This window comes from Hippoglossus stenolepis, chromosome 16, assembly GCF_022539355.2.
Source record: "Hippoglossus stenolepis isolate QCI-W04-F060 chromosome 16, HSTE1.2, whole genome shotgun sequence".
NCBI lineage: Eukaryota > Metazoa > Chordata > Actinopteri > Pleuronectiformes > Pleuronectidae > Hippoglossus > Hippoglossus stenolepis.
In genome coordinates, this window is record NC_061498.1 from 10,003,726 (window position 1) to 10,029,095 (window position 25,370).

At 42.3% G+C, this 25,370-nt stretch overlaps 3 protein-coding genes across 7 annotated transcripts; all 3 read left to right on the forward strand.

Moving 5' to 3' along the window:
• Positions 1-396: 396 nt before the first annotated feature.
• cant1a (calcium activated nucleotidase 1a) lies at positions 397-7,295 on the forward strand. Of its 5 annotated transcripts, none has more exons than XM_035180206.1 (4): positions 397-554; positions 4,982-5,650; positions 6,047-6,250; positions 6,341-7,295. In XM_035180206.1, exons 2-4 carry the CDS (start codon positions 5,005-5,007, stop codon positions 6,709-6,711), a joined length of 1,221 nt encoding a protein of 406 aa, XP_035036097.1. In that variant the 5' UTR covers positions 397-554; positions 4,982-5,004; the 3' UTR covers positions 6,712-7,295. The 5 variants fall into 5 exon arrangements, with proteins under 5 accessions (XP_035036097.1, XP_035036096.1, XP_035036099.1 ...); XM_035180205.1 differs by having other exon boundaries at positions 397-550; XM_035180208.1 differs by lacking the exon at positions 397-554 and adding an exon at positions 3,222-4,333.
• Positions 7,296-7,414: 119 nt separating this feature from the next.
• LOC118123084 (galectin-3-binding protein A) lies at positions 7,415-10,874 on the forward strand. The gene is made up of 6 exons (XM_035180202.2): positions 7,415-7,564; positions 8,435-8,541; positions 8,716-8,919; positions 9,065-9,199; positions 9,313-9,604; positions 9,695-10,874. The coding sequence occupies exons 2-6, from the start codon at positions 8,457-8,459 to the stop codon at positions 10,692-10,694; spliced, it is 1,716 nt and encodes a 571-aa protein (XP_035036093.2). The 5' UTR covers positions 7,415-7,564; positions 8,435-8,456; the 3' UTR covers positions 10,695-10,874.
• Positions 10,875-17,396: 6,522 nt separating this feature from the next.
• Positions 17,397-24,717, forward strand: timp2b (TIMP metallopeptidase inhibitor 2b). The gene is made up of 5 exons (XM_035181024.2): positions 17,397-17,734; positions 22,405-22,505; positions 22,598-22,703; positions 23,029-23,153; positions 23,276-24,717. The coding sequence occupies exons 1-5, from the start codon at positions 17,605-17,607 to the stop codon at positions 23,471-23,473; spliced, it is 660 nt and encodes a 219-aa protein (XP_035036915.1). The 5' UTR covers positions 17,397-17,604; the 3' UTR covers positions 23,474-24,717.
• Positions 24,718-25,370: the final 653 nt, after the last annotated feature.

Genomic DNA, 25,370 nt, shown 5'->3' on the forward strand with positions numbered 1-25,370 from the left:
TCAAAGCCTGAAGACACAATTTCCCCACTGACAAGTGCAGTTTAGCAGAAAAGGAACAAAGCTGTGCAACATTTCAATATTACATTTGAAGTAGTTTCTGTGTGGCCACTTTGCGTCTCTTTGTTTTACGACCGTTTTAGGTCTTTTTCTGCAGATATAAGACCCGGGGTCCTCTCACCCTTTAGGTCCCTGGTCTGTGCACTATTCCACACTTGTATGCTTATTATCTTATGCGGGAAATAATTCAAAGTTAATCTATTTATTTCAAGTAGCCCGAGACACTTTGGGCTACACTTCTAGGGAGCTGCCATGTTCTACACCTCTATCTAAAGTCTACGGTTTGCAGTCGTCATATTCCCGAGTGCACGCGAAGGCAGCGTTCCACAGAGCCTCTAGTATCCAGGGCGCGCGCAGGCAGTGCACGATGCCGTCGTCATCGGTATACAGGAAGTAATGATCGCGTCTCTGCTGAACGACTCAGCGGAGGAATAAGGAGCCGAGGCGGAGGAATACTGACATGTGAGCCGAGGAGCAACATCGAACATCTGCGGTGAGTGAGTGATTCTGCTCCCTGAGATCTGTGATGGCATGCGTGTGTGTGTGCGTGTGTGTGTTAACCTCTGTGCTGCTGGCAGGGCAGGGACACCAGCTAACACACACACTCAACACACACACCTACACGAACGTCCCACTTTTGTGTGTGCACGCGCGCGCGTGTGTGTGTTAACCTCTGTGCTGCTGGCAGGGCAGGGACATCAGCTAAAACACACATTAAACACATACACAAACATCCCGTGTGTGTGTGTGTGTGTGTGTGTGTGTGTGTGTGTGTGTGTGTGTGTGTGTGTGTGTGTGTGTCGCGCGCGCGAACCTCTATGATGCTTGCAGGGCAGGGACATCAGCTAACACACACATTCAACGCATACACAAACATCCCACTTGTGTGTGTGTGTGGGTGTTAACCTCTGTGATCCTGGGACATCAGCTATCAGTCAAACACACACGTACCACTTGCATGTATGTGTGTGGCTGTAGAGGAGAGATAGAAGAGTAGAGCAGTAGTACTAGAGTCCCAGGGGCCCTTCTGGGGCCTCTGAGGGTCTGCAGCTAAATGACAGATACTTAAATATCTCTGGACAAAAACACATGAACAATCAGGTTCTCAGTGTAACACACATCTGTTTGGGGTCCTTGATGTGCAAATGTTGCCTTACAGCTAAATGTGAACTATTTATGGGCCTCACACACACACACACACACACACACACACACACACACACACACACACAGGTGTGGCACAGGCTTTTCTTTTTAGGTCTTTGAATTGACTTCCATTCATTGTGGACAGCCTAACCTAAAATCTTATCCTTAAAATTAACCATGACCAATTCACACTTTATCCCTAAACTTAACCAGGATTTCAGAAGTTAAGTTTGGCCTCATAAAGACCGGGCTTTGGTCCCCATGAGGTCTACTGGTCTGAACAAGGTCAGTGTTTATGCTGGAGAAAGTCCTAAATAGGCAATAAAAACAAGTACACAGGACACACACACACACACACACACACTCTCTCTCGTGTCTCTTTGATCTTCTTCCCTTGGGGCCCACCACCCAGATGTCCTCCTTCAGGGACCTCAAAGCAGAAACACTCGACATTTTCACCCCTGTAAATTCTCCCTGTTAAGAATGACTCGTTACTACAATTCAGTTTTCATTAGAGTTATTGATTAGTATAGGATCAGAGTATATCGTTTAAGATTACAATACTGTTATAAATATCTAGTGATTTAATAACTGACTGCTCTGGCCTTAATGATCTAATGAAACAGGACTTATTGATATTAAATCCTATACAGGATTATTTATGAGGTTGTAGTAGAAGCTGTTTCACCAGACTCCACAGAGAGCTGCTCCTTATCTTCTTCTGCCTTCATGTTTGTCAATGGGTTGGGCACAACATTAGAAACACCTCCCAGTGTAATGCAAACTACAGCCTCAGCATGAAACCAGTGGGTTAATGGCTAAATTAATACCTAAGTGTCAATGTGAACTTTGTAAATGCAGCATGTAAGACTGAAGTAGGTTTTCACAGAGCGACCTGAAGTATATTGAAATCAAACGATTTGACTCAGAGAGTTTGCCCGACCGATATTCAAATCAAAGCCTTTGTTGTCATTGCACTGTGAAATGAAATGAAGTGTCCCAGTGGTACAGAGAGTAACAAGTGGACACATTACATTCTAATAGATGCATATGAAACAATACATTTTTGGGGATTAATGCTGATAGCAATATTAGGGTACTGAATATAGTGTTAACAATATATTGTATATATATATATTTGGTTATGATTCCTAAAATGTTATCAAACCCGTATATCAAATGTAGGCTTGATATTTTGGGAAATTGAGAGGTTGAGGCTTGATACATTTTTTTTTTTTTTTACAAAAACATTTTTTGAACAATTTAACCAGAAACTTTATAATAAATAACTATAAATCAAACCAAATAGAACAGAACTTGAATAAAGAAAATAATGAATGTAAGTTTTTTTCTGAATTGCTCATTCAGCAAACATAAACACAAATACGTCTTATATTGATTTTTATCGGCCAACCAATAAGGCGGTTGGGCTCTACTGAGAATGTCTCAAGTGTCTTGTTGGATGATTTCTGCAGTTAATGCTACTAAGAGTCAGAGTAAGTGTGGGTTTCTGTGGCCCCAGCGTTCAATGCTCTGCCGCCGTTATCAGGCCGATCTCTGGCCTTGGTCCAGTCAGAGCACTCTGAGGCTCATTGCATCACAGGAACACCCCTGTTATGCAGTGATCGAGTCGTTGTAGCGGCCACAGGTTTTCCTCTCAACTATTCACCCTGCAGCATTTGAGGCTTTTCACCTTTAAAGCAGGTGGAGTTATTGTGCAAATGTTTTCCTGACCTCTGGTGCCCGGCCACTCCGAGAAGTCGCTAAGACGAATGACAACCTGGTGAACCGGGTTGGCCTCCTGCAAGATTTGCCCCTTTGGACTGAATCGTAATCCTCCAAGTCTAGTTAAAGTTCACTAGCTCTAGTACAAGCCCTTGTCATGGTTGCACCACAAACAATGAGCAGGAAGAGACATTAGAGCTCAAGTTGGTCGTGGAGGTAGATCTGATGATGCCGGCTCAGCGTTCTGGTCGGAGGAGAGGAAGAGGTAAGCCGGTTTAGTAAATTAAAGTTTCAAATCGGATTCTGTTGCTGTGGGACTCTAAGAAGTGTTTTTAGCTAAATAACTAAAAAGCAACTTGGTGGTGCATTTCAGAGAAGGATGGTTTTCTTGCCAAGAGTGTGTGGGCCCTGATGTTGTCATAATGGGCTGTTTTGTTTGGCTCTGGGCCCTCGCTCATGAAAGACTCTTTCACTCGCTGCCCTGCTTATAGAGAAACGCAGCCGTGTTCAGGCCACAGTGTGTGTGACGCTCCCGAGGCCACGTTTAGAGGAATTTAGCTGCAAGCGAATGACACAGAGTTAAAGACCACAGAGCCTGACTGTGACCCGCAGCACAGTGACGATTTAACTTAAATGTCTCATTAGTTTTTATTTTAACTTTATGTAGAAACATCATATAAATAAATAAATATTCCTCCTCTCCACCTCTTATGTACTAGAATGAAGAATCTACTTCTGAACATCATTTTCTTCAGCTATGTAAAATCATGATTGTTGATTATTTTCCTTATTGATTATTCTTTTAATTATTTTCCATTAATCATTTGATCTGTTTAACATTAGACATTAGACCCCATTGAAAATATAAATGAAAACATCCTCCGATATTAAGATGTATAAAATAGTTCACTTTCTGTCATATAAGATACAGAAAAGTAGGAAATGTAATGTGTACCATTTATAAAGCTAGAAACTTCTTCTGCTATTAACTAATCATTTAAGCTCAGGGTATAAAGTTCTGTATTAGATAAGGCTACGACTAGAGCCATTTTTGTTTGATCGCAAATTCAGCTTTTTGATTTGTGACAGTAGCTGGGGCCACATCAGCCATCTGTATTTATATCACCATGTATATCCTGCTCCACCTGTTCACCATCCATTGTTGAGCTTGCTCCTCCCATCCTCCATGTTGACAAGCCTCTCCAGAGGCCACATGATATTCACCCAACCTGACACCGGGCCACTTCTTTCTTCTCCACATAATATTTAACCTTGCATGCACTCACTTGTGTGAGCGCCTACCAGGAACTATTTAGTGACATAGAATACAGCTGTAAAGGAGTGATCTGCCTGCTGTCAGGAGAACAGACTTCATTTCAGGTGAACACGGATGGAGAGTACGTGAGTAAGATTGGGTTTATTATCTAAATGTGACTGATTTTGTGGTTTAAAGGCAGCTTATTTTTCAAAGACTGTTTTTCCTCAGTTCTCATGTTGAGCAGCAGAATTAAGAAATATTCAGACCAAGCCCTTCTGTCGAGCTTCACTCACAAGGTAAAAGCAGGTGGAACAGCTATTTCCTGCCAAGTGAAATAGCTCGTCAGCCTTCAGCTCAATTTACTGTTGCTTATTCCTGATATAAAAAGAGACTGTAACTTTAAAAAGAAGACATAATACTTTCTTGCTTTTAGAAGTGAAACATTGTATCCATAATTTTCTTTGGCATCTCTTACGTGTTCTGCTCCTCCTTTTTATCTGGAGAAGTTTGAATCATCATTTTGTTGTGCTTCTTTCACCTGTTAGAAACGTCATTGACTCATCCTCTCGCTCATGGTGAATTTTCCAGACATATTCCTCACTTGGACAGTCTCTGGAGATTTCCAGAGATCTCCAGAGAATGCCCCAAGCAACTGACTCCAGTTCAGTGCATGTCTGAAAGAAGCTTTAGTCAAACTTTGAATGAGTGAACACCACAGATAAGGCCGTAGCTCCTCCTCTCTTTAGTGATCTGCAAGTGGATATGACTCATCTCTCTTTCTCTTCTTTTCTTTAGGTCATTCCAGGCCTCTGTCTTCCATGTCTGCTCCCCCAGGCTACACTCGACTGGAGCAGAATGAGCCTATGAACTCCTTGCGAATCTCCGTAGGAGGCCTCCCCGTTCTGACTTCTATGGCCAACACCACTGACCCTCGTTTCCGCCTCAAGTGGAAGCCCATCGTGGCCGTGGCTTTCGCCCTCTCGTTACTCCTGCTGCTCTTCATGAACTTGAGCTCAGGCTTTCGCTCCCGCCACTACAAGTCGTACAGCTGGAGAGCCACGCACGGTGACAACTGGCAGTCCGATGGCCATTATAATGACACCTACCCTCTCAGTCTGCCTGAGAGCACGCCGCAGGGCACCCGCTACCGCATTGGGGTCATCGCTGACCTGGACACAAACTCCCGTAGTGACAAGAAGCTGACGTGGTTCAGCTACTTGCGGCGGGGGTACCTGCTGGTGTCCGATAGTGGCAACAAGGTGGCGATTGATTGGGACGCGGACATGGTGGTGCTGGAAAGCCACTTGTCAGAGAAAGGCAGGGGTATGGAGCTGTCTGAGCTGGTGGTGTTCAACGGGAAGCTGTACAGCGTCGATGACAGAACGGGCGTGGTCTACCACATCGATGGCGACAAAGCTGTGCCCTGGGTCATCTTACCTGACGGCGATGGCAGCGTTGCCAAAGGTCAGCATGTATGCTAACCAGTGACTTCTTACTTAACTAAAGTGTCAGGTTAGAGATTCATGACATGTTTCAGATGTCGATGAGTTGTATGAGAGGTTTCCCTTTCAGATGGAAGTGCTCCACATCAAACATATAAAATTCATTGTGACAAATTTTAAAAGCCACATAACACAATAGAAAAAAAGCTTTTAGAATTAAATAAAAATGTTTGGCATTAAAAATATAATAGTAATAGTACAGTGTAATGGAGAACAGGATGTCGTCAGCATTGATTTAAAAGAACTGAGAGTTGTACCACTGTCGCCTGACGTTCTCTGGGAGCTTGTTTCACATAACTGGTGCATAATAACAGTATTTTTACATGAGTATATCGGTGCTGTTACTTTCTCCTGATAGGGTTCAAAGCTGAGTGGCTGGCAGTGAAAGACGAGCACCTGTACGTCGGTGGTCTGGGGAAGGAGTGGACCACCACTGAGGGCGAGTTCGTCAACAACAACCCAGAATGGGTAAAAGTAGTTGGCTTCAGAGGGGACGTGCAACACCAGAACTGGGTCCCCAGGTACAAATCTCTGAAGTCCGCTGCAGGGATAGAGCCTCCAGGTGAGGATGTAAATCTGGTCTTACGTACATTTGCTTCCATTTCTCTTTTCTATGCTTTACCCTTCACTGCATCCCTCTCAATCTCTGCAGGCTATCTCATCCACGAGTCAGCGTCGTGGAGCGACACCCTTCAGCGCTGGTTTTTCCTCCCCCGCCGTGCCAGCATGGACCGCTACGAAGAGACGGCGGACGAGCGTCGCGCCACGAACCTTGCCCTCAGCTGCTCGCCAGATTTCAAAGACATCGTGGTGGCTCGGGTGGGTCCTCTCAACCCCACTCACGGTTTCTCCTCCTTCAAGTTCGTCCCCAACACAGACGACAAGATCATTGTGGCGCTCAAGTCGGAGGAGGACGCTGGAAAGGTGGCCACGTACATCATGGCCTTCACGCTTGACGGACGCATCCTTTTACCTGAAACCAAGATTGGCGACGTGAAGTATGAAGGCTTGGAGTTCATATAAAGGAACTCGGACACTCGGTCTTGAGGCCATTGCACTGTAGTTCTATTTTGTTTACAAGCCAGTCACTGTTGAAGTTAATGCACTCGCTGCTTACTCATTAAGTTTGCAAAAGACACAAGTCAGACCCTTAGAGGATCCTCTTCAGTGCGAGGAGGAGAACACGCGAGCTGAGACTGTGAAGCGTGGTCCCGCTGTGGCTTCAGAGAAAGTGTCCGTCAGACCGAACAATACCAGCATTTTTCATGGTGCATCATCTCCTTCCTCAACATTACTGTAGCCTTTCTTATAATGAATGTACTAACGATTGATTTATCAGACTGTGATTGGTATACATTTTTATGCACATACTTTACACTCTGAAAAGGTCAAAGGTCATTTCCCCCTTTGCTCCATGTCGAACTGCATCACTCTGTACACATCAAACATTAATATTGTCAGGGGAAATCACTGAAAGCCTGTTTTTATTCTTCGTAAAAAAACAAAAATCTACATCATTTGAAGGATTTGAGGAAATTAGAATTACAATGTATGTAATGTGTTTTTTGTCTGGAGGGTGTGCTGACTAAGTAAATTCTTGATTCCTCTTTTCTGAGTTCTTGTTATATAATTCATATTTTGGATCCTCTTTGCTACATGGCTGGTTAAACAAAGACCAGTGTTCGGTTTTGTTTGGACAAAAAACAGTTTTGCAACACCCTGTTTTTTTTGGGGGGGGGAACGAAACTTAGGGAAAGCAGCAGAATTGGAGAAGTGAAGCTCTAACCCCCCTTGTTTTTAGAAGGACATAAAGAGGTGATGCTTGTACCACACACTTTAAACAAGACAGCTGAGGAGAACAGAGAAGAAGAAGAAGGTAATGTGGCTTCCTTAATATCCAAGGGGTTTTCTTCTAAGCATCATTTCAGGGTGTCACAATAACGACAACCGTGATATAAAAAAATATCTATGTTAATAATGCACTTATTATGATATCAGATAAATAATTGATTGATGTGTAGCATTATCATTAACTTATGTAATTTTAATTTGTTATACAAACTGACCTCAACTGAGACAAAAGGGAAATATATATAGTGGCTGATCGGGCCAGTCAAACACAAAGGGGGATAGATTAAGACATACTAACGTTTAAACAAACTACAGCAACCACAAAACATGCCGGTCAAATGCTCTCTAATATTAACTAATGAACAATAATTAAACATCAATATCAAAACCAGAGTCAAAAGATTAACAGCCAAAAATCTAAATAACAAAACAATGTACCTCCCAGTGATTATGAGGGAGGTGGTGCAGTCCAATTGGTAATGAAGACTGTTGAAGCCTATCTGCTGTAGGTGGACCTGCTGTCGATGGCCGAGCCAGACGACTCCGCCAGGAACCGATAACTCCAAGGAAACTTCATTCATTCTCACAAACAAAAAAAAGCTGCTCCAAATAGCTAAATTGTCTAACCTATTATATTTTATATATATATTCATAATTCATTTGCCATGATAATTGTGAAGGGGAATCTGATGTTGTGAGAGCCTTACTTAAGTATAGCCATTTTCAACCATATTTGACATTGAATTTAATGATTGCAACAGTGGCTTCTTTTAAAGCCAAAAACTAATTATATACTCCCTGCACCACATAACCATTAAGCAGAATAATAATTTTAGAATGTTAAAGACAGAAACGAGAGCACATCTCTCACGCAGTCCTTTTTGTCGTCTATTAGAGTCCTGCAGTGGTGAGTAGAAATGCTGACGCTTCGAAACATATGCACTCTTTGGATTCTGCTACTTCCTCATGTCCCTGGAAGTGCGACCCGTTTCAACCTGTTCCGTGAGTCACCTCATACACTTCATCATCGTTTGTATAAAAACTAACAAGTAAATTAATGATGGAAAAAGGCTAACACTGATTATATTCTGCAAGGGCCACATTAAGCTACACATTTTGACCTTGCTCATTTGAGACCTTGGGGCCTTGGTGAATATGACCTGTGTTTGCACACAGGGAGGATGGCCGAGCAGCAGGAAGGTGACCTGAGACTGTTTGGCTCTCAGAGCGTTTCGGAGGGACGCGTGGAGGTCTTCCATGAAGGCAAATGGGGAACAGTGTGTGACGACGGCTGGGACATGGCTGAGGCCCAGGTGGTGTGTCGTCAGCTCCACTTCTCCGGGGCAAAGTCTGTTGTCATCGGCAAAGACTACGGAGAAGGTGCCCTTTACTTCCATTTATCCCCCAGCAGAGGGCAGTGAAATTATTGTTATGAGTGAGGAATTGTGATTTGAGGCCCTCTGTATGTGCTGTTTGTTGACATAACGAGTAACAAATGGATTCTCTTTAATTTCACATCGCACAGCGTCTGGACCCATCTGGCTGGATGATATTAACTGTAAAGGAACAGAGACTCATCTGTTTACTTGTGGATTCAAAGGCTGGGGAGTAACTGACTGCACCCACAAAGAGGATGTTGGAATAATTTGTGAAACAGAAAGTAGGTAGTGAAACTTCTACGGCACTGATTCAGCAAAAATAGATAATGTCTGACCTCAGTTCTTCATGCTCATCTTTAAATTAAATCTTCATCCCAATGATTTGTGATTCCAGGCACTGATTCCACCACCGGTGATTCTAGACACTTGCTGGACCACAGTTTCAATCTGTCTGGTGACTTCGGAAAAATATTTGACAGCAAAACCGGCAGTGACTTCCTGATCTTGGTCAACAGCCCCACTGGAAACAGACGGGAGGACGGTACTCTGGAAACGGTGGAAACAACAATCAGCGCACACAAAATAATCCTCTCGCAATTCCCTCTCTTCAACGCATCAGAGGACATTTCTAACATCACTGTCGACATCAGCCAACCTTGCAATCCCTATTTCTCCTCCTTCATTAGGTATACTGAAATTAAGAGGATTTGTATTGCTTCAACATTCAGAAGTCCTTCAAAAATCTAACAAATATTCTATACTTTTCCTCTCAATTTGTACATTTACACCCGCAAGATAGATGTGACCTTGCCCTCTGTGCAGTGCTTCCACTGGATGGCCTCTAGATTTGGGGTGAAGCAGCTGATGGAGGGCATGGCCCGGCTGTTCTCGAAAGTCCTTCCAGAGGACCCTCTGTTTCACACTCAGGTGTCCATATACAAATATGCACAGGAGACCGAGGACCTGGTTCTTCAGGATAACTGCATCCAGTACCTGGCCTGGAACTATGAAAACCTGACGACATCTCCAGCCTGGGCCGACCTTTCCGTGGAGCTCATTGGATCAATCCTAGCCCGCTCAGACCTGGTGGTTCCAGATGAGTATTTTCTGCTCCAGACAGTAGAGAGCTGGATCAAAGAGAATAACAAGTCCATCAGTTTGGAAACCCAGGCTGACCTCTTGAATTGCGTTCGTTTCCCCATGATCCCTGTGGAGAAACTGTATGAGCTTGAGTCCAACTCTTCTCTTTACGGCACTCATAAGAGACTGTATCGTGATAACATGTTGAAAGCATTTCAGTTTAACATTCTCCTCTTCAGCAAACTTCTGTCCAACCCACAGTTCAACGGAGACGATGATGACTTCAAGCCTAGGCTCTACACAGCCAGGCCATGGAGCATTTCTCTTGACTCTGCCCCTGGTCAATCCAAAAGCCGGTGGTTGAACACACCTCTGCACAACAGCCTGATCTTTAAGGACAACGAGATTCAATGGCAGGCAATTCTCTTCACCCATCAATATGAATGTTCAAACCAAGGGCTCAACTGCAAGTCGCTCCCCATGACAAGGCTGTATCCACACAGCAACTACGACCACAACAAAATCCTCTTTCGTAACCAGCTGCTGCTGCTGTGCGAAGGCAAGTACATCTGTCAGGTGCAGGAGTTCAAGGTCAACCTGGCCTATGTCGGTGGAAACAGTACGCTTGCCTACCCGTGTCCCGATGACAAGCTCACCTACCTCTTTGTAGTGAGACCAGAATATGTCGTAACCTGATCACTTCTCCCACCTGATCAGTTGGTCAGGTTGTTATTCTACAGATTGCAATCAGCTGCTTACTAGATTATCCATGTATCTGAGTGTGTTTTCACAAATCTACAAATGTATTAATTCATCAGTCATATCCTTACCTGCTTCTTTTTTGAAATTTTGAAATAAATAATACATTTAATGTTTGCGGCTCTGTGTTGGTACTTTTCTTTTCTAAGACCCAGTTTATCCAGATGAGATGGATAAAATGACAAGTGAGGCCAAGTTCAATTAATCCTCAGACTAATTTTAAGCTTTTGTGCACCGGACATACACTGAGTGCGTGTCTGTTCAAGGTGGGCTAAGCTAACATTGAAATATATTGTAGCGAGCCAGAGGTTTATTGTCCGAAGGGTTCATATGCTCAGGCCTATTTTGAAAACATTAGATAAAAAAAAGTTAACCATTAAATAAGTCATCCTAAATGTCCTGCTAATATTAGCTTAATTGAAGTAAGGTAGCTTTGAAGAAAGACTGCTAACAATACTGCTAATTAGCGTGACTATAGGTAACAATACTCAACTTAGGTATTAATACTTTTAAATTCACCACTTTGCAAGGGGTATTTTGTGGACTATATCTTTGCTGTTCCCAGAAACTTTATGAAACCTCCCACCCACCTCCCAAATACATCAAATCATCATTGTACAGTGTTTTGAACTGCTTCAACCAATGTGATATGATGATAATAAGATTATTGAGCTTTAAAGACAGATTTTGTTACCTTTGGTATACGAGCTAGCCATGTCACCCTGTTATTAGGCAATTGCTGTAGTTGTAAAGGTTTTTTTTTTCTCCATCAGAAAGTAAATACATTTTTTTAACGAAAACAAGTTTTATTTTGAATGTATCCAGCAACAGTGATTCAAATTCCTTTGTTGAACCATTGTTTTCAGCAATATTACACAAATACACCTGAACAGATTATGATGGAACTTGGTGGAAGGGTACAGAATGGGTCAGGGAAGAACCCATTAAATGTGGGTGCGGATACAGGATTTATTTTTACTTTAACAAAAAGGCTAGGTTTGTTTGTTTGTTTTTTCTCTCAGCATTTTCACCATTTTCACAGGCAATCATTCATGGATCTCGATGGAAAAAAATTCTGGCATATGTACTGGTACCAATAAGAAATTTGGTACAGCTTCATTTAATTTAAAAGGACTGTTGGGCCATGGCAGAGGTATGTGCTCAACTCAGTGTCATTCTACTTTTTGGGTGTAATAGTTAAAAGTCAAATTGTTCTCATATTTATCATCCCTTTCCTGCAGCAGTATGTGAAAACAAACAACCTTCAAACATGTGGGTTTGATTCAACATCAGATAAGAGACTGGATATGAAAGTGTTTGTGGTTACGGGGGGATTTGATTAAGGATGTGATGACCGTTTCCTTTTCGGGAATCATCACATCTCCCCAGGGCTATTCTGTTTTCACCACACACCAGACTACTGTTTTCAAATCCTCCTGCATTTCTGCTTCACACAGGCTCACTCTGACAACATGCAGGCCTACATGCCTGAGCAGGTGGGCTGAACAACCACATATAACACATAGTGACTCATGAGTTCCCGAGAAACGTATCGGTCGGTGAAAGCACCAAAACATGACGTGGTAGGAGGTGATCGATTATTAGTAAAGAAGACGTGATCCAGGTGTATATTTAAAGATGACTCCTCTGAGATACACTCACAGTTGGGTTGTGATTTGATCGTAAACAGAGAGATAGTGGCGTCTTTTCATTCACACGTAATCAGACGGTGAGCTCAATGTAAAGTAATGAGAAGAAGTTCATGAGAAGGGAAAGTTTAAATATTTCCTCACAGGATAGACTTGTTTTGTAAGTGACTAATTTCTGGCTGCGTTGTCCTTGTTGTGTCATTTGACCTTAAGAATAATCAACCCCAAGTCACAACAGAATTTAGAAATTTTACTCTGTGGTTTTATGAGCAACAATTTAGGCAAACCCATTTAACCCATTGAACTCTGATTCTCTGTTGAAATTGTCCAGTTTCCCCTTATGTTAGAAGAAACTGTTGTAATAAGAAAAACACAACAAATAGCAGCAGAAGTAAAGGTCCAGTGTCTAAGATGTAGGTAAAGGGAGCTAATTGCAGAAATTTTATATAAAAAAAAAGAAAAGGGAACTGCCTTTGTGTTAAGGAGGCATGGGTTGTGTTGGCAAGTCAGTGGTCATGTATGGAGAAGTAGTTCATTCTTGAGAAAGGGATTCTTCAGTATGAATAGTTGCCCCATCACACACAGTGAAAAGACAACTTAAAAATGTTGTTTACGTCCTTGTATAGTAATCTATCTATCTAACATCTATCAGTGCATTGTTTTTATTTGACAACCTAAATAGAATGATCGTGTTGCGGTTGTATGCCACTGCCAACCAGTACCGCTTTAGTCTCATACTCACATATACTCAGACACATATGAGGTCACCGTGACCTTGACCTTTGACCACAAAAATCGAATCTGTTCATCTTTGAGTCCAAGTGAATATTTGAACCAAATTGGAATTTCCTCAGGCTGTTCCTGAGATGTTGAGTTCACAAGACCAAAAACGTGTTTTGTTAGGTCACTGTGACCATGACCTTTGACCTCTGACCACCACTTTGAGTCCAAGTAAACGTATGTTCTAAATTTGACAAACTTCACTTTGGGCATTCTTGAGATATCGTGTTCACAAGAATGGGACGGACGGACGGACAACTCAAAAACATAATGGCTCCATTAACTGCCTGTCGCTGGCGAAGGAGGCAAAGCAGAAAGCTCTGATAAATAATGGCAGCTAAAGAGTCATCATCATATTCGTGATCGTGATCGTGATCAGTCTTTGGTGACGGTACAGTAGAGTTGCTCAAGAGGGTTGAAAAGGTTAAAGATGTGCGTTAGTCATTTCAGCTGCATCCTCAGACGTCCTTGTCATGGAGCATCGTGGTATCGTGGAGGAAAATTTCTTGGAAAGTGTGTGTTACATTTTCAGGGAAACCCAACAGCAGTGACACCAGACTGTGGAGAGTTCTCACCGTCAGACACCAGAAAGTCCTCTTTCAGTAGCTTCCCCAACTTAATGCAATCTGATGATTTTCTTTTTCCATTAATCTGAAATACTGAAATGTGCTGTGTGCCTTACTTTCAGTGATCATCCAGTACAGCTCCTCACTCTCCATCTCTTTCTCTTGTCTGCCCAATTTCACTTATTTCAACCTGAGCAGTTGAAGCAGATGATCGTTCACCATGGGTCTTTTTTTCCTCTCTACTATCACTGCTTCCTCATGTGTAGAAAAAATCTTTAATTGTGAGATTTCTTTGGAAATCTGCAAACACAAATTTAATTTTGCTTGACAAATCGTACCTCTCAAGAACTACAAGCATGGCAGCATGGGCACCAGAGACTTTCATTGACACTGACTTTGTTTAATTCATTTTTATGTAAAGGTGTTGACAAAGGCTCTGCTCCGATTTCATCATTTCATCATAATGGTTGTTATTGGCTTCGTTAGAAATTTCAGAGGGATTTCAATTACTTCCAGAGCACAATCCAGAAATTCTGGTTTCACTTGGAACAATGGTAAGACTTTATTACTTTCTCTTCCAAGCAGATGTTTCCCTCCTCCTCCCTGTCCCACCTTATGAGAATTCGGTAATGCTGATTCACATGGTGAACAATAAAATTCGAATAGTCGGAGGCCCCTTCTGATGAATGGAAAATGTTGGGAATTACCACTGGGCTGTGGCCGGGTCTCATCAAAACAAAGATGGTAAAGAGGAGGAGGGGTGGCGGGGGTGGAGGTGCAGCAGGGGGAATGGATAGTTGAAGCGCTGCGTGGTGGTGGTCAGGTCAAATGGGATGTGTGGAGGCAACAGGGCCGAGGGGGTGGGAGTCAGAGGATGTGGGTCACTGCCACAGCACCCACCAGTTCCCACAATGAGACCCTCTTTTTCTGCCTTACCGGGCACTTCTTTTTAAGAGTATTCCTGGCCTTGCAAGTCTGTAATTTAGGGTATGGAGGTTCGGGCCATTCCTAAGCCCCTTTTGCCGTTTGTAGTGGGTAATGTACACAGGGGGGGCTGCTTACATTGCACTTTGACAATTCCGCCCTCGTTCAACAAATCAAAACCATATGTTGATACAATAATCCAGATTTTAACCGGCGAGAAAAAGCCTGTTCTAGGTAGAGCTGTAGCGTTGGAAATAGCTCAGAACGGTCGTGCTGTGAGGTCATTTGAAATGTGGCTGGGAGTCTGGGACACGGCAGTGATCTGAGCGGAGCCAACCACATTATTCAGCATCTCTGTGCAAAGGAAGCTGAGTGTTTGGACAGGGAGCGGCAGGTTTAGCCCAGAAGAAGGCGTCCGCTGTTCCTCTCATGCTTCTGGTAAACGGCAGAGAGAGACGGAAGTATATTTCCACCCATTTCGTCTTGGATGTGTCACTTCCTTTCATGTGTCCTAACTTCTGTTGCACACACTACATCTGCGTTGATGTCTGTATTTGTGTTGTGTCTTTTGTGTCTGGTAAATTCCGCTTTCCACTTACGAGTCATACGGGCTTGCAAAATTACTAGCGATGTGGAAATTCTCCTTATCTAACATGGCGGCGGTGTCCCTCTAAAAGACAAATATGTCCACGAATGTCCAAATTTCCCCTCAGGGAAAAGACGCAGGGGCACTTGAGTCACTCCAGATATGACATTAACTTGGGTGTCCCAGTTTCCTCCCTGCTCCCTCTTACACAGACATCAGAGACCTGTGGAAAAGCAAACAGGCAAAAATGCTCAACTATGGAAAAGAGAGAAAATATTTGCCACATTGGCCAGAAGACCAACAGTCGGTGGTGGCCAAATATGATGTCAGGGAGCGAATGCAGATACAGTCCTCTCTCACTCTCTCTGTCGCTCTCTCTCTCGCTCTCTCTCTCGCTCTCTCTCTCGCTCTCTCTCTCTTTCTTCCTTCCTTTCTTCATTATTCATCATCAGCTCTAATCATCAAACACACCGTGCCCTCACTGTGATCTCCCCATGTCGGAGCCAGAATCAACACGGGAGTCCACAAACCCAGAGCTCTGGAGATCCACGGTTTCCTGAGGTGGTGCTCCAGTGGTGAACATTCCAACTGAAGAGCTACCTACTGTATTTTATGCAGGAGAGAGGGATGAGAAATAACTGAGGAATTCGACTATAGCATAATGTTTCTTTCACAGACAGGGTGGAGGGGTCAGGGTAGCTTATACCGGGGGGAAATGCCGCCAGATTGGATCCATTAAGTTTTGAGGGGATGATGTCACTTCTCTCCATTGCGCCACTCCTCCTCCACTCATCCTTCATGCCTCCTTACGGATACTGCGATTAGTGGATCAGATGGAGGTCAGACCAGAGCAGAACACCTTCACAGATAATTATAAGGATTACAGGGGTGCGGTTGTAAGGTGGCCAGTGGGTTTTTGGACTAATTAAACAACCAAGACATAACATGGTGCTGGTAAAGGCAGGTTTTGTTTGGACAGAGCCACGCTAGCTGTTTCAAGTTTTAAGGATTAAGCTAAACTAACCGACTGGCAACTGGAGATTCACATTTTCTCATCTGCTTATCTTCTCAGGAGCATATTTCCCTAAATGTCAAACAACATCCAAAATCTTACTGCAGATGTTCAGGGATTGTAGAAACCCTATTCCCCCTTTTGACTTTGACTGTCTGTCTTTGTCACGAACTGACCTGAGTCATATTCACGCTCCCCAGAGGACCCATTTGGTGATTTTCCGTAAATAGTTAAGCTGGCAAGGCAAAAGCACAAAATACTTGTGTACTGATTTAGTGAGACACAAATGTACTGGCAAAGATAATTAGACGAGGACATTCCTGAGATAATGGCAAAATGACCTTATTTTTAACCTTAACTCTTATCTGTTCAGGGTTATGGTTGGATAGATTTCAAATGTTTCAATATTTAATTTGTAATGAAAATAAACTATTTATCACATTAATCATTCCCTCTCTGTATTTTTCCGTTGTATAATATATGTCCAGTTTTCTCTTTTATACTAATATATAACCAGTATTAAACTATAATAAAATCTATATTTGAACTGATGGACATTTTGTAACTTTAATCCCTATTTTTATATTCTATTCATTTTTGAAAATAACAGCCCTGTATATATAGTAATATTTCTATTTTATTATGTATTATTTGTGTTATGTTATCTTATATTAAGATTGCACAAGTGTTCTATTCAATATTTTCTTATAAAACTTATAAAGTAACTAAATTTATAAAGTTGCAATAAAAGAAAACTTTTTTAAAAAAGAGCCCAAAAACAAAAAATGAGCTAATGGCTGAAGTTGTTATTAGATCTAAGTCTGGGTATTTTGTGGAGTGGGATTTTAGATTTGGAAAACTGAAGGTTATGTGTTTATTATGGGAGGGTGTAAGGAAATGTACAGGAGGATAAATGCATGTCTCTGTGTGCATCAGTGTTTAGATGTAAACAGAGGCAGCCCATCATGGAGCAGCTCGGGTGACGTGGGTTTTGCGGTGGATGTGTAAACTCTGGGAGACCCTGACCTCCGCAGCCTCCTTCTCATTGGCTGAGGCCTCAGTGTGGGAGGAGGCTGCTGCTGCCTGCGGGTATAAAGTGGGAGGCTGCTCAGGACTCTGGAGGAAAACAGAAGGAGGCGTCAGTGCTGCAGACCTCAGCTGGAACCTCTCATATGTTGTGCATGTGTAGAGTTTGACAAGCAAGACTTCAGTGTTTGATTCTTTTGAGGCAAAGGGACATTTTTAAAACTTCCTCTTCAGGAACTTGGCGCTGCTGCCTTCACATTTGTTTCCCTCCAGCTCCTTATTTTAATATTTTCGTGCGTCCAAGATGACCTGGACGTTGAGCAGCTGCTTTGTTACCCTGGCCATCCTGTGTCTGTGGCGGGTGGAGGAAGGAGCAGAAGCCTGTAGCTGCTCCCCAGCTCATCCTCAGCAGGCTCTCTGCAGCTCGGATGTCGGTAAGTTGATGGATGGATGTCAAGCTGCTTGATTGCAAAGTGTAGATGCTTGTGTGTTTTTAATACCGAGGGGGAAACTTCTCCAAACTTTCCTTAGTCTTATGTTTACAACAGGATGAGGAGGATGGAAATTTCTCTGCCTCACTCTTTTTTTCCCTCTGCCCTCCTCTCCTACTCTAATCAGCTGTTAATATTGAATTTTTGATTTATACCCACATAGATGTACTTCACTTTTTCAATTTTATGTGTATTTCATTGAGGTAATTATTGCTCAGCCTACAGTTAAAAAGAAGCCCTCAACAGTATTAGTACCTCTGCCACACCCTTGCCTGATGATGATCAGAATTCCCATCAGTGTTATTTACACTCCTTTTTAATTGTCATTTCTGGAATTGATGTGTCACGCAAACAAACAGACAAAACAAAGCAGCCTGTAATTTAAGTATTTACCTCGCCTCCTCCATTGTAAAGTGGATCCTGCTGAAAGGTCATTCGAGCTTCTCTCGCTCAAAGCCCAATGAAGAAAGTTCCCCTATTACAAAACACTGCTTGTTGCCGCCTTCAACACAGGCCATAAGTTCACTGGCCCCAAACAGTGACCGGCTTGTGCAGTTATTTAAATTGAGGTTTTTGCTGAGGGTCATTTTTCTTGGTCGTGGGCTGGCCGCCGAATGTGCGCCATGTATACAGAAGTTGTCTCATTCACAGGTTTCTCTTCACCGATGGATTCCCGGAGTAATTTGGTCAGAGGGGGCACAGCTCCGACTAGTCTGTGAAGCCATGCCTCTGAGGTCAGGTCCTAACATGACCTTTAACCCCCCCGGCATCTGCTTCATATAGAAAAGGAGACTCATAGACTCTGTGTCCGGAATGTGGAGCCAATGCGGAAGGTCCTGAAACCTGTATTCTCTTGAATGACCCGCAGAGGGCGACTCCACTGGTTGCGAAAAGTGTTAATGGTGTCAATAGCTAGTTTCAAGTCTTCTTCAATACAGCACAGTGTTTATTTCATAAATATGATCCCACCTAGAGTCAAATGGGGGATAAAGTACAGTGTGTTGTGGTGTTTGACGAGATCGAGTTCGGTCAACAATCGTGAACTTGCTAAAAAGCCAATGCTAATTTCAGAGAGAAATGATTGTAGTTCATTTGCTTATAAGGTCACTGGTACATTGACAGTTAGTGAGTGGATTAACAGTTGTGTGATTAAGTGATTACAATATTATTATTATCATCTTCAAAAGGAAGGTCACCATTAATTACCCCAGCACCATTATGCTTTTTCAGTTTTTTTAGTATTATGTTCTGGTTGTTAGTCTACTGTCTGCTGAACTAGTTAGCAATTCATATTACAGTGAACTTATTCAATATAGTATTAATGTAAAGCATAAACAATGTATGTTATTCCCATGCTGTTTCTACACAGTTAAACATTGCCTTGATTGATTCCTGCTTAGTGCTGACAACAAGAACAAGAGTAGCTTGCAAACAGGTTTTACAAGTTGCTCAAGAGAAGTCAAGATTTGTGTCATGTGTGAACGTGTCACTTTCACTGTGTGTTTTGATGACGTCACACTGTAAATAGTTTCCTCTGTGTTTGGCAAAGTCAGCGCAAAGTGAATAAGGTCAAAGCAGATACTTTTGAAAGATGCTGATAGAAAGTTGAAGTAGCAGAGCCATGAATCCAAAAGTCTGTTTTAGTTTTATCAGACTAGTTTTATCTAATTACAATACCACTTTACTTTTTATTTTATTATACCCTGGCTTAATTTATCTTTCCCGTCCTGTAGACAAAAGGAAAATAACAGATCAACTTGAGTTGTAAACATCTAGTTTCATTTATCTGACAGAGCAAGAACAAAACAACAAATCTTCCCTCATGAATCGAAAATCCATCCTCTGGGTCTTTGGCCGAGGCACAGGAATGTCGTGCAGTCATATGCTGCGCTCATCATGTGTCTGCAGTTTGTTTTGCAATCCTCTGTGATTATACCTGTGCTGCTTTATTTTGTGAAAAGAGGGCAAGCGAATCACTTCGGGACCATGAAAGGAAAGTCGGCTTTGACGTGGCTTCCGGTATAAACGCGGTCCTGCAAGCTGTGCAAACAGAGCTGACATTAAAACCAGATTTCCTCTCTGAGTGTGTGCAAGCTCTCACAACAGCTGCTTTAAACTCCAGCATCCCCTGGTGAGAATGCAATGGATCAATCTGTGCGGCAGGTTCACGTCAATGTGCAAAAAAATTCACTTTGAAATGTAACTTTTCGACTCTGTGTACGTCAGCCTCATTATACAAGAGTGCAAGAGTTGTGAAAAGAAGATTTGGGCCATGGTTTTAAACACTAGTTTTTAACGTAAAACAACATCCTTGAAGAGGATGAGCAGAGGAGTTGGTTTGAATTCACCGGTTAGTTTCCCTCGTTCAAGGTCTGACCACTATGTGGCTTCTCGGAGAGTAAAATGAATGTACAGGCCCTGCAATTACATGAAATGCATTTACTTTAGTCTCCCTTTCTTTCTTTTTTTGCAGCGCACACACAACCACAATACTAGATACAAAATAATGTGTTTATTGTTTGAGCAACTAGAAGATTCGATGTTTCCCACAGCTTGCGCTTTTATGAAACACATCATTTTGTTAAAGGGCATGGTCAGCCTGTTCCAGTAAACACCGTCTTTTCCTGAGAGAATTTGCACTGAATATCAGGACAGAGAATTGTTATAATCCTATACTACTTCAACTACAGAGGACAAACCGAATCTGCACTGGCAAAGTTAGAGCTCGTTTTTGATGGATTACTGTTTAAATTGCTTTATTATGGATGTTCTGCAAATGACGAATAGGAGAAAACACATAGAACATTAATCGGCATCTTCATCTGAATAATTTGTCTATTTTCAGCATATTGAATGTTTTTTAAAAGAGCTAACTCTAACCCTCACAAAGCCTCATATTTCAGTGTTTTTCTTTTTGTACATACTGTGCATATTTCCACCTGGCCTACTTTACAGCAGTAGAATGAGAGTTGATCTGTGTGCGATTCTGCAAACTCAGGCAAAGGGGATTACCACTAATCCACTTTGTAGCCAGAGAAGTTTGAGTTTTTTTTATTTGTTTTTTTCTTTAACTCTGGGCGGGAGAGAGAGAGAGAGTGTGTGTGTGTGTGTGTGTGTGTGTGTGTGTGTGTGTGTGTGTGAGGCAGTTTGTAAACCAGAAACATCTTGACTGGTGTAGACGAATCATCACGAGGTGCAGCATGTCATTCTAAACCACGTATTTGTTTGCGAGTGTATCTGCTACTTTGCAGCAGCTCCCAGCACAGAGAGGCTCACGCAGGCTGTGCCAGCTCAGTGTTTTGCACATTTTCCTGGCTACGAACTACACCCCCCCGCCCACCCCCTTCCAGTCTCTTCTGCTCTCGAACTCCTCCTCCCCCTGTCAACTCGTATGTTTGTGACAGTATTTCAGTTCTGCTTTTGAAGGTCTTCTCCCTGTTTGCACAGGACACTGTTACTACCTCTGCGTAACTCTTCCCGTCTGTTCTCCCCTCATCACTCTGCCACTCTCCCCGTCTGTGCACACACTCTCGTCTTTTCCCCCCCACTTGTTTTGCTCCCGTGAAAGGTCGACTCTTTAGACCCTTAAAAGGAGATGTTCTGGAAGACTCTATTGACATTGAATTAGGGCACATGTGGCTCACAGCTTCATGCCTTTCACCGTGTAAAAAACAAACTAAAAGGCTTTATCTTCATTTGGTGGCCTGTGATGGTCCGAGGCAGACGGGAGCTGACACCTTGGGAAAGAGACGACTCATCTGGGACAACAGAGGGAACATCTGGTTTACCTCAGCTCTGTCGCTAGCCTCCTTCGTTGAAAATTCAGATTTTGTAAACCTTTTTCTCAGCAGTAGCCATGTGCATTTAAAGTAATCACCGCAACTTGGGAAATACTTGTAATTCATAGGTATTTAGCTATGACTGATGCATGTTAATTACCATGCTATACTTCAGCTTTTGGATTCACAGGAAGGAAAACATGTTTGTGAAACACATTAGTCATATTTTTTTTTTATTGAATACCCAGAGGCTCATCTGACATGGCTCTGATCATATTTTTCCACTTGAACTGTTATATTTCTTGCCCATCCAAACCTCAATGAATCCAGGAACTGGAACTTTAACGGAGAGAGAGAGAGAGAGAGAGAGAGGGACAGTTGGGGGGAGGCTGCGCACAAAAAGAGAGAGGGGTGTATTTGCATGTCAGCACCTCAATCCAGACAGAGAGGCAAGGCTGGCAGAGAGGCCTCAGGGCGAGGGGAGCTTTTCTAGTTCAGCTTTTTTAAGATTGCTGACTGGCTTCCTCCTGTGTCGGCCCAGGAGCCGGGAAGAAGGCAGCACACATTCCTCCCTCTGATTGCAGCTGATGAAACACTCATGGGCCTCTGTCTTCCCAGCACCTGGCACATGCAAACTCCACAGATCCAAGCCGCAGCAATGTGTTGTGGCCAACTGTGGCGTGCCAAACCCAGGGCAGGGCTTAGATCAGATACAGACAGACCTAGATGTAGTTCAGTTTTAACATGTCAATAGTGTTTCACTCAGAAACTCTGTTTTCAAACATAATGCATTTAAATGTGTGTGGTTTTTCTTTTTTTTTTGTCTTTTTCCAGTTATCCGGGCAAAGGTAGTTGGATCGGAGCAGATTGAAGTTGGCAACAATATCTATGGATATCCCATCACACAGATCAAGTATGACATCAAACAGCTCAAGGTACATGGAGTAAAGTGTTTAATTAATCGTTTATGTTTGGTCATGCACCCAATTCTCATTTCTTGCCTTTTACTCTGTTTAAAAAATTTCAGATGTTCAAAGGTCCGAGCGAGGCTATCGAAGCCATCTACACTGCCTCCTCCTCTGCAGTGTGTGGGGTGAATCTGAAGACTGATGGCGAAGACTATCTGATCACAGGTATAATGCACCTGCCTTTCTCATCCATCCATTATCAATACCGCTTATCCTTTTGAGGGTCAGGGGGGGGGGAGCAGGAGCCAATCCCAGCTGACATTGGGCGAGAGGCGGGGTTCACCCTGGACAGGTCGCCGGTCCATCGCAGGGCCAACATACAGAGACAAACAACCATTCACTCTCTCATTCACACCTATGGTCAATTAAGAGTCTCCAACCTAACGCCATTGTACAGCAAACTTGTATTATAAAATATAATGCATATGATTCCCTCATATCAGTTTTCACATCATCTAACTGCCTCTACATCACTCTCTCTCCACTTTAGGCCGTCTGGAGAGTGACGGGAAGATGCATGTCACACTGTGCCAATTCATTGAGCCCTGGGATGGCCTGACTGCCACCCAGAGGAAGAGCCTGACTGAGCGCTATGAAATGGGCTGCGAATGCAAGGTAGAGAACCTGAAGTGTTGTCAGTAGTTAAATCGGCGAATCAGATTGTGAAAATAATCTTATGATGCATTGTGTGTTGTAAGCTCAGTCCCCTGATCTCGGTCTCCTCTCCCCCTCCTCAGATCACTCGCTGCACCTCCGTCCCCTGCACGGTCAGCGGCCCAGCGGAGTGCCTGTGGACGGACTGGCTAATGGAGAAGGAGGTCTACGGAGAGCAGGCCAAACACTACGCTTGCATCAAGAGGAGTGATGACTCTTGTGCCTGGTACAGAGGATCTGCGCCGCCCAAAAAGGATTTCCTGGACATCGAGGACCCTTAACTCCACCACTGTCCTATATGGTCTGAGGATGTCCACAGTTTAAACAAAGATTTAAATGCCACAAGCAAGCTGCAGGGTGTGTACTCTGGTGAGATTTGGGGAAAATAATGTAATTGATTATTTTAGTTGCAGGACTCATTAGGTTTTTTTTTAATTTTTTTTAATCGATCAGTCTTATGAATTCAGCACTTTCTGATGCTTCTACCCCAAACTCTAAAGCACTTCCTCATAAACCACTTCTCCCTCTGCTGAAATAAAGGGATAATCATCACAGTTTAAGGTTACACTTTGCTGTCCTTTTTATTTTTTGCACTAGTAATTTCTCATTACTAGTTTTCATTTCCTGTTTTAACCAAAGGAACTTTGATTCTATAATGAAACGCATACATACATACATAGCTAAAACTCAGTGTACTAATTCTGTGCGTCTCTGTGTTTAATAACATGAGCTGGTAATCGGCAGCCAAGCTACCACGGAGTTAATGACACCTTTTGCCTGTCGTATTCTTTATGTGCTGATTATATGCAAATATTTTGGCTTCTGTTTTATTCTAAATCTGTTTAGAATAAAAGAGTGGCATGTTACTGCCTGTGCACACGATAAAAGCTTTGGTAATTGTTTTTTTTTTTTTTTATAATCCTAAAAAGACAAGTATGCACTTTGAACACAATGATCACAGCAGTCATATCGTCTCTTGTCTGAAAAAAAGAGGATTGAATCCTCCATTTTGTATGATGTATGTTTTTTAATATTACAGCTCTTCTCTTAATGCTTTGGTAATTGTAAGAACATATTTTATTTAAGAAGATATTGTGATTCAACCATGTATTCAAAAGAAAAGCCCTTATTTTGATACTTTTTTAAAAATGACAAATGACACAGAAGACAGTATATTTTAAGTTTATATCAAAATACACAAAGTTTGAAAGACGTCAAATTGTTGGCCTTACTGTTTACAGGCTCATCCTCTTGGGCACTGAATTCAAGAACACATTCCAACCAAGTATCAGTTTTATTTGAGAGTCATGGGAATGAACATAAACATGTATAACGGATGATAAGTGACTTTATAAATTAACGAGTGTGAAAAAACTATCTTGATTGGAATCTGTAGTCAAGTATGATGATGTCTTGTGCTGGTTTCACATGGGACTTTTGATATGAGATGAGTTTTGCATGCATCTCCAACTGAATCAATACTGTACATGTGACTTTTTTTATTAAATCCCAAACCCTGTTTTAACTCGCTTTGCTCTGGTAATTTTTTACATCAATGCTCTGTGTACAGACTGAGGAAAAACTCCAGTTTACAGCTTATTCTGAAGGGCTTTGAATCCAGCAGAGAGTCAGAGTGCCTTTTATTTGGTAGTTGTGTAATTTGAATATTCAAATTCAATCAGAAACGTAACTTTATTGTGATGATCCGAACAGGCACGGAGAACAATACCTCACTTTTGTTTGAGGGAGGCATGAATTAAGAAGAAAAACTACTAGGTCAACTGTAAAATCTACTTTAATCGTCTATAATATATTAGTTTCTTAAATTAGTATTTAACAGGATCTGTAAAGGCACAGTAAAACAACACTGCAACACTACAACAGCAGTCTGCTGCCACCTATTGGAGACAACATGTGACAGTCATTTACATTCCTCCACGGGCCCATCCATGTGCACACATGCGTTATTCTCAAACATGACACAATGTCAAATCATTTATGGTTTATTATATTGGCAGTGAAATAATTTATTAAAACATGAAATTACAGTAAAATAAATTGTTTTCTTTCACCAGCAGGGTAAAGTTAAATTACAAGCCTGCATCAGGAGGTCTATGTAACACTAATAATACTACTACTACCACTACTACTACTATTAATAAGAATAATACATGTTTG

Excerpts from the sequence above, each read along its gene's own strand:
- cant1a (XM_035180203.1), top strand. Across the intron at positions 5,651-6,046 it reads CGATGGCAGCGTTGCCAAAG|GGTTCAAAGCTGAGTGGCTG; the intron begins GTCAGCATGTAT and ends TTCTCCTGATAG. Across the intron at positions 6,251-6,340 it reads TGCAGGGATAGAGCCTCCAG|GCTATCTCATCCACGAGTCA; the intron begins GTGAGGATGTAA and ends CAATCTCTGCAG.
- LOC118123084 (XM_035180202.2), top strand. The coding sequence starts at position 8,457 with ATGCTGACGCTTCGAAACATATGCACTCTTTGGATTCTGCTACTTCCT. Across the intron at positions 8,920-9,064 it reads CGGCAAAGACTACGGAGAAG|CGTCTGGACCCATCTGGCTG; the intron begins GTGCCCTTTACT and ends CACATCGCACAG. Across the intron at positions 9,605-9,694 it reads TATTTCTCCTCCTTCATTAG|GTACATTTACACCCGCAAGA; the intron begins GTATACTGAAAT and ends TCCTCTCAATTT.
- timp2b (XM_035181024.2), top strand. The coding sequence starts at position 17,605 with ATGACCTGGACGTTGAGCAGCTGCTTTGTTACCCTGGCCATCCTGTGT. Across the intron at positions 22,506-22,597 it reads ATGACATCAAACAGCTCAAG|ATGTTCAAAGGTCCGAGCGA; the intron begins GTACATGGAGTA and ends AAAAAATTTCAG. Across the intron at positions 22,704-23,028 it reads CGAAGACTATCTGATCACAG|GCCGTCTGGAGAGTGACGGG; the intron begins GTATAATGCACC and ends TCTCCACTTTAG.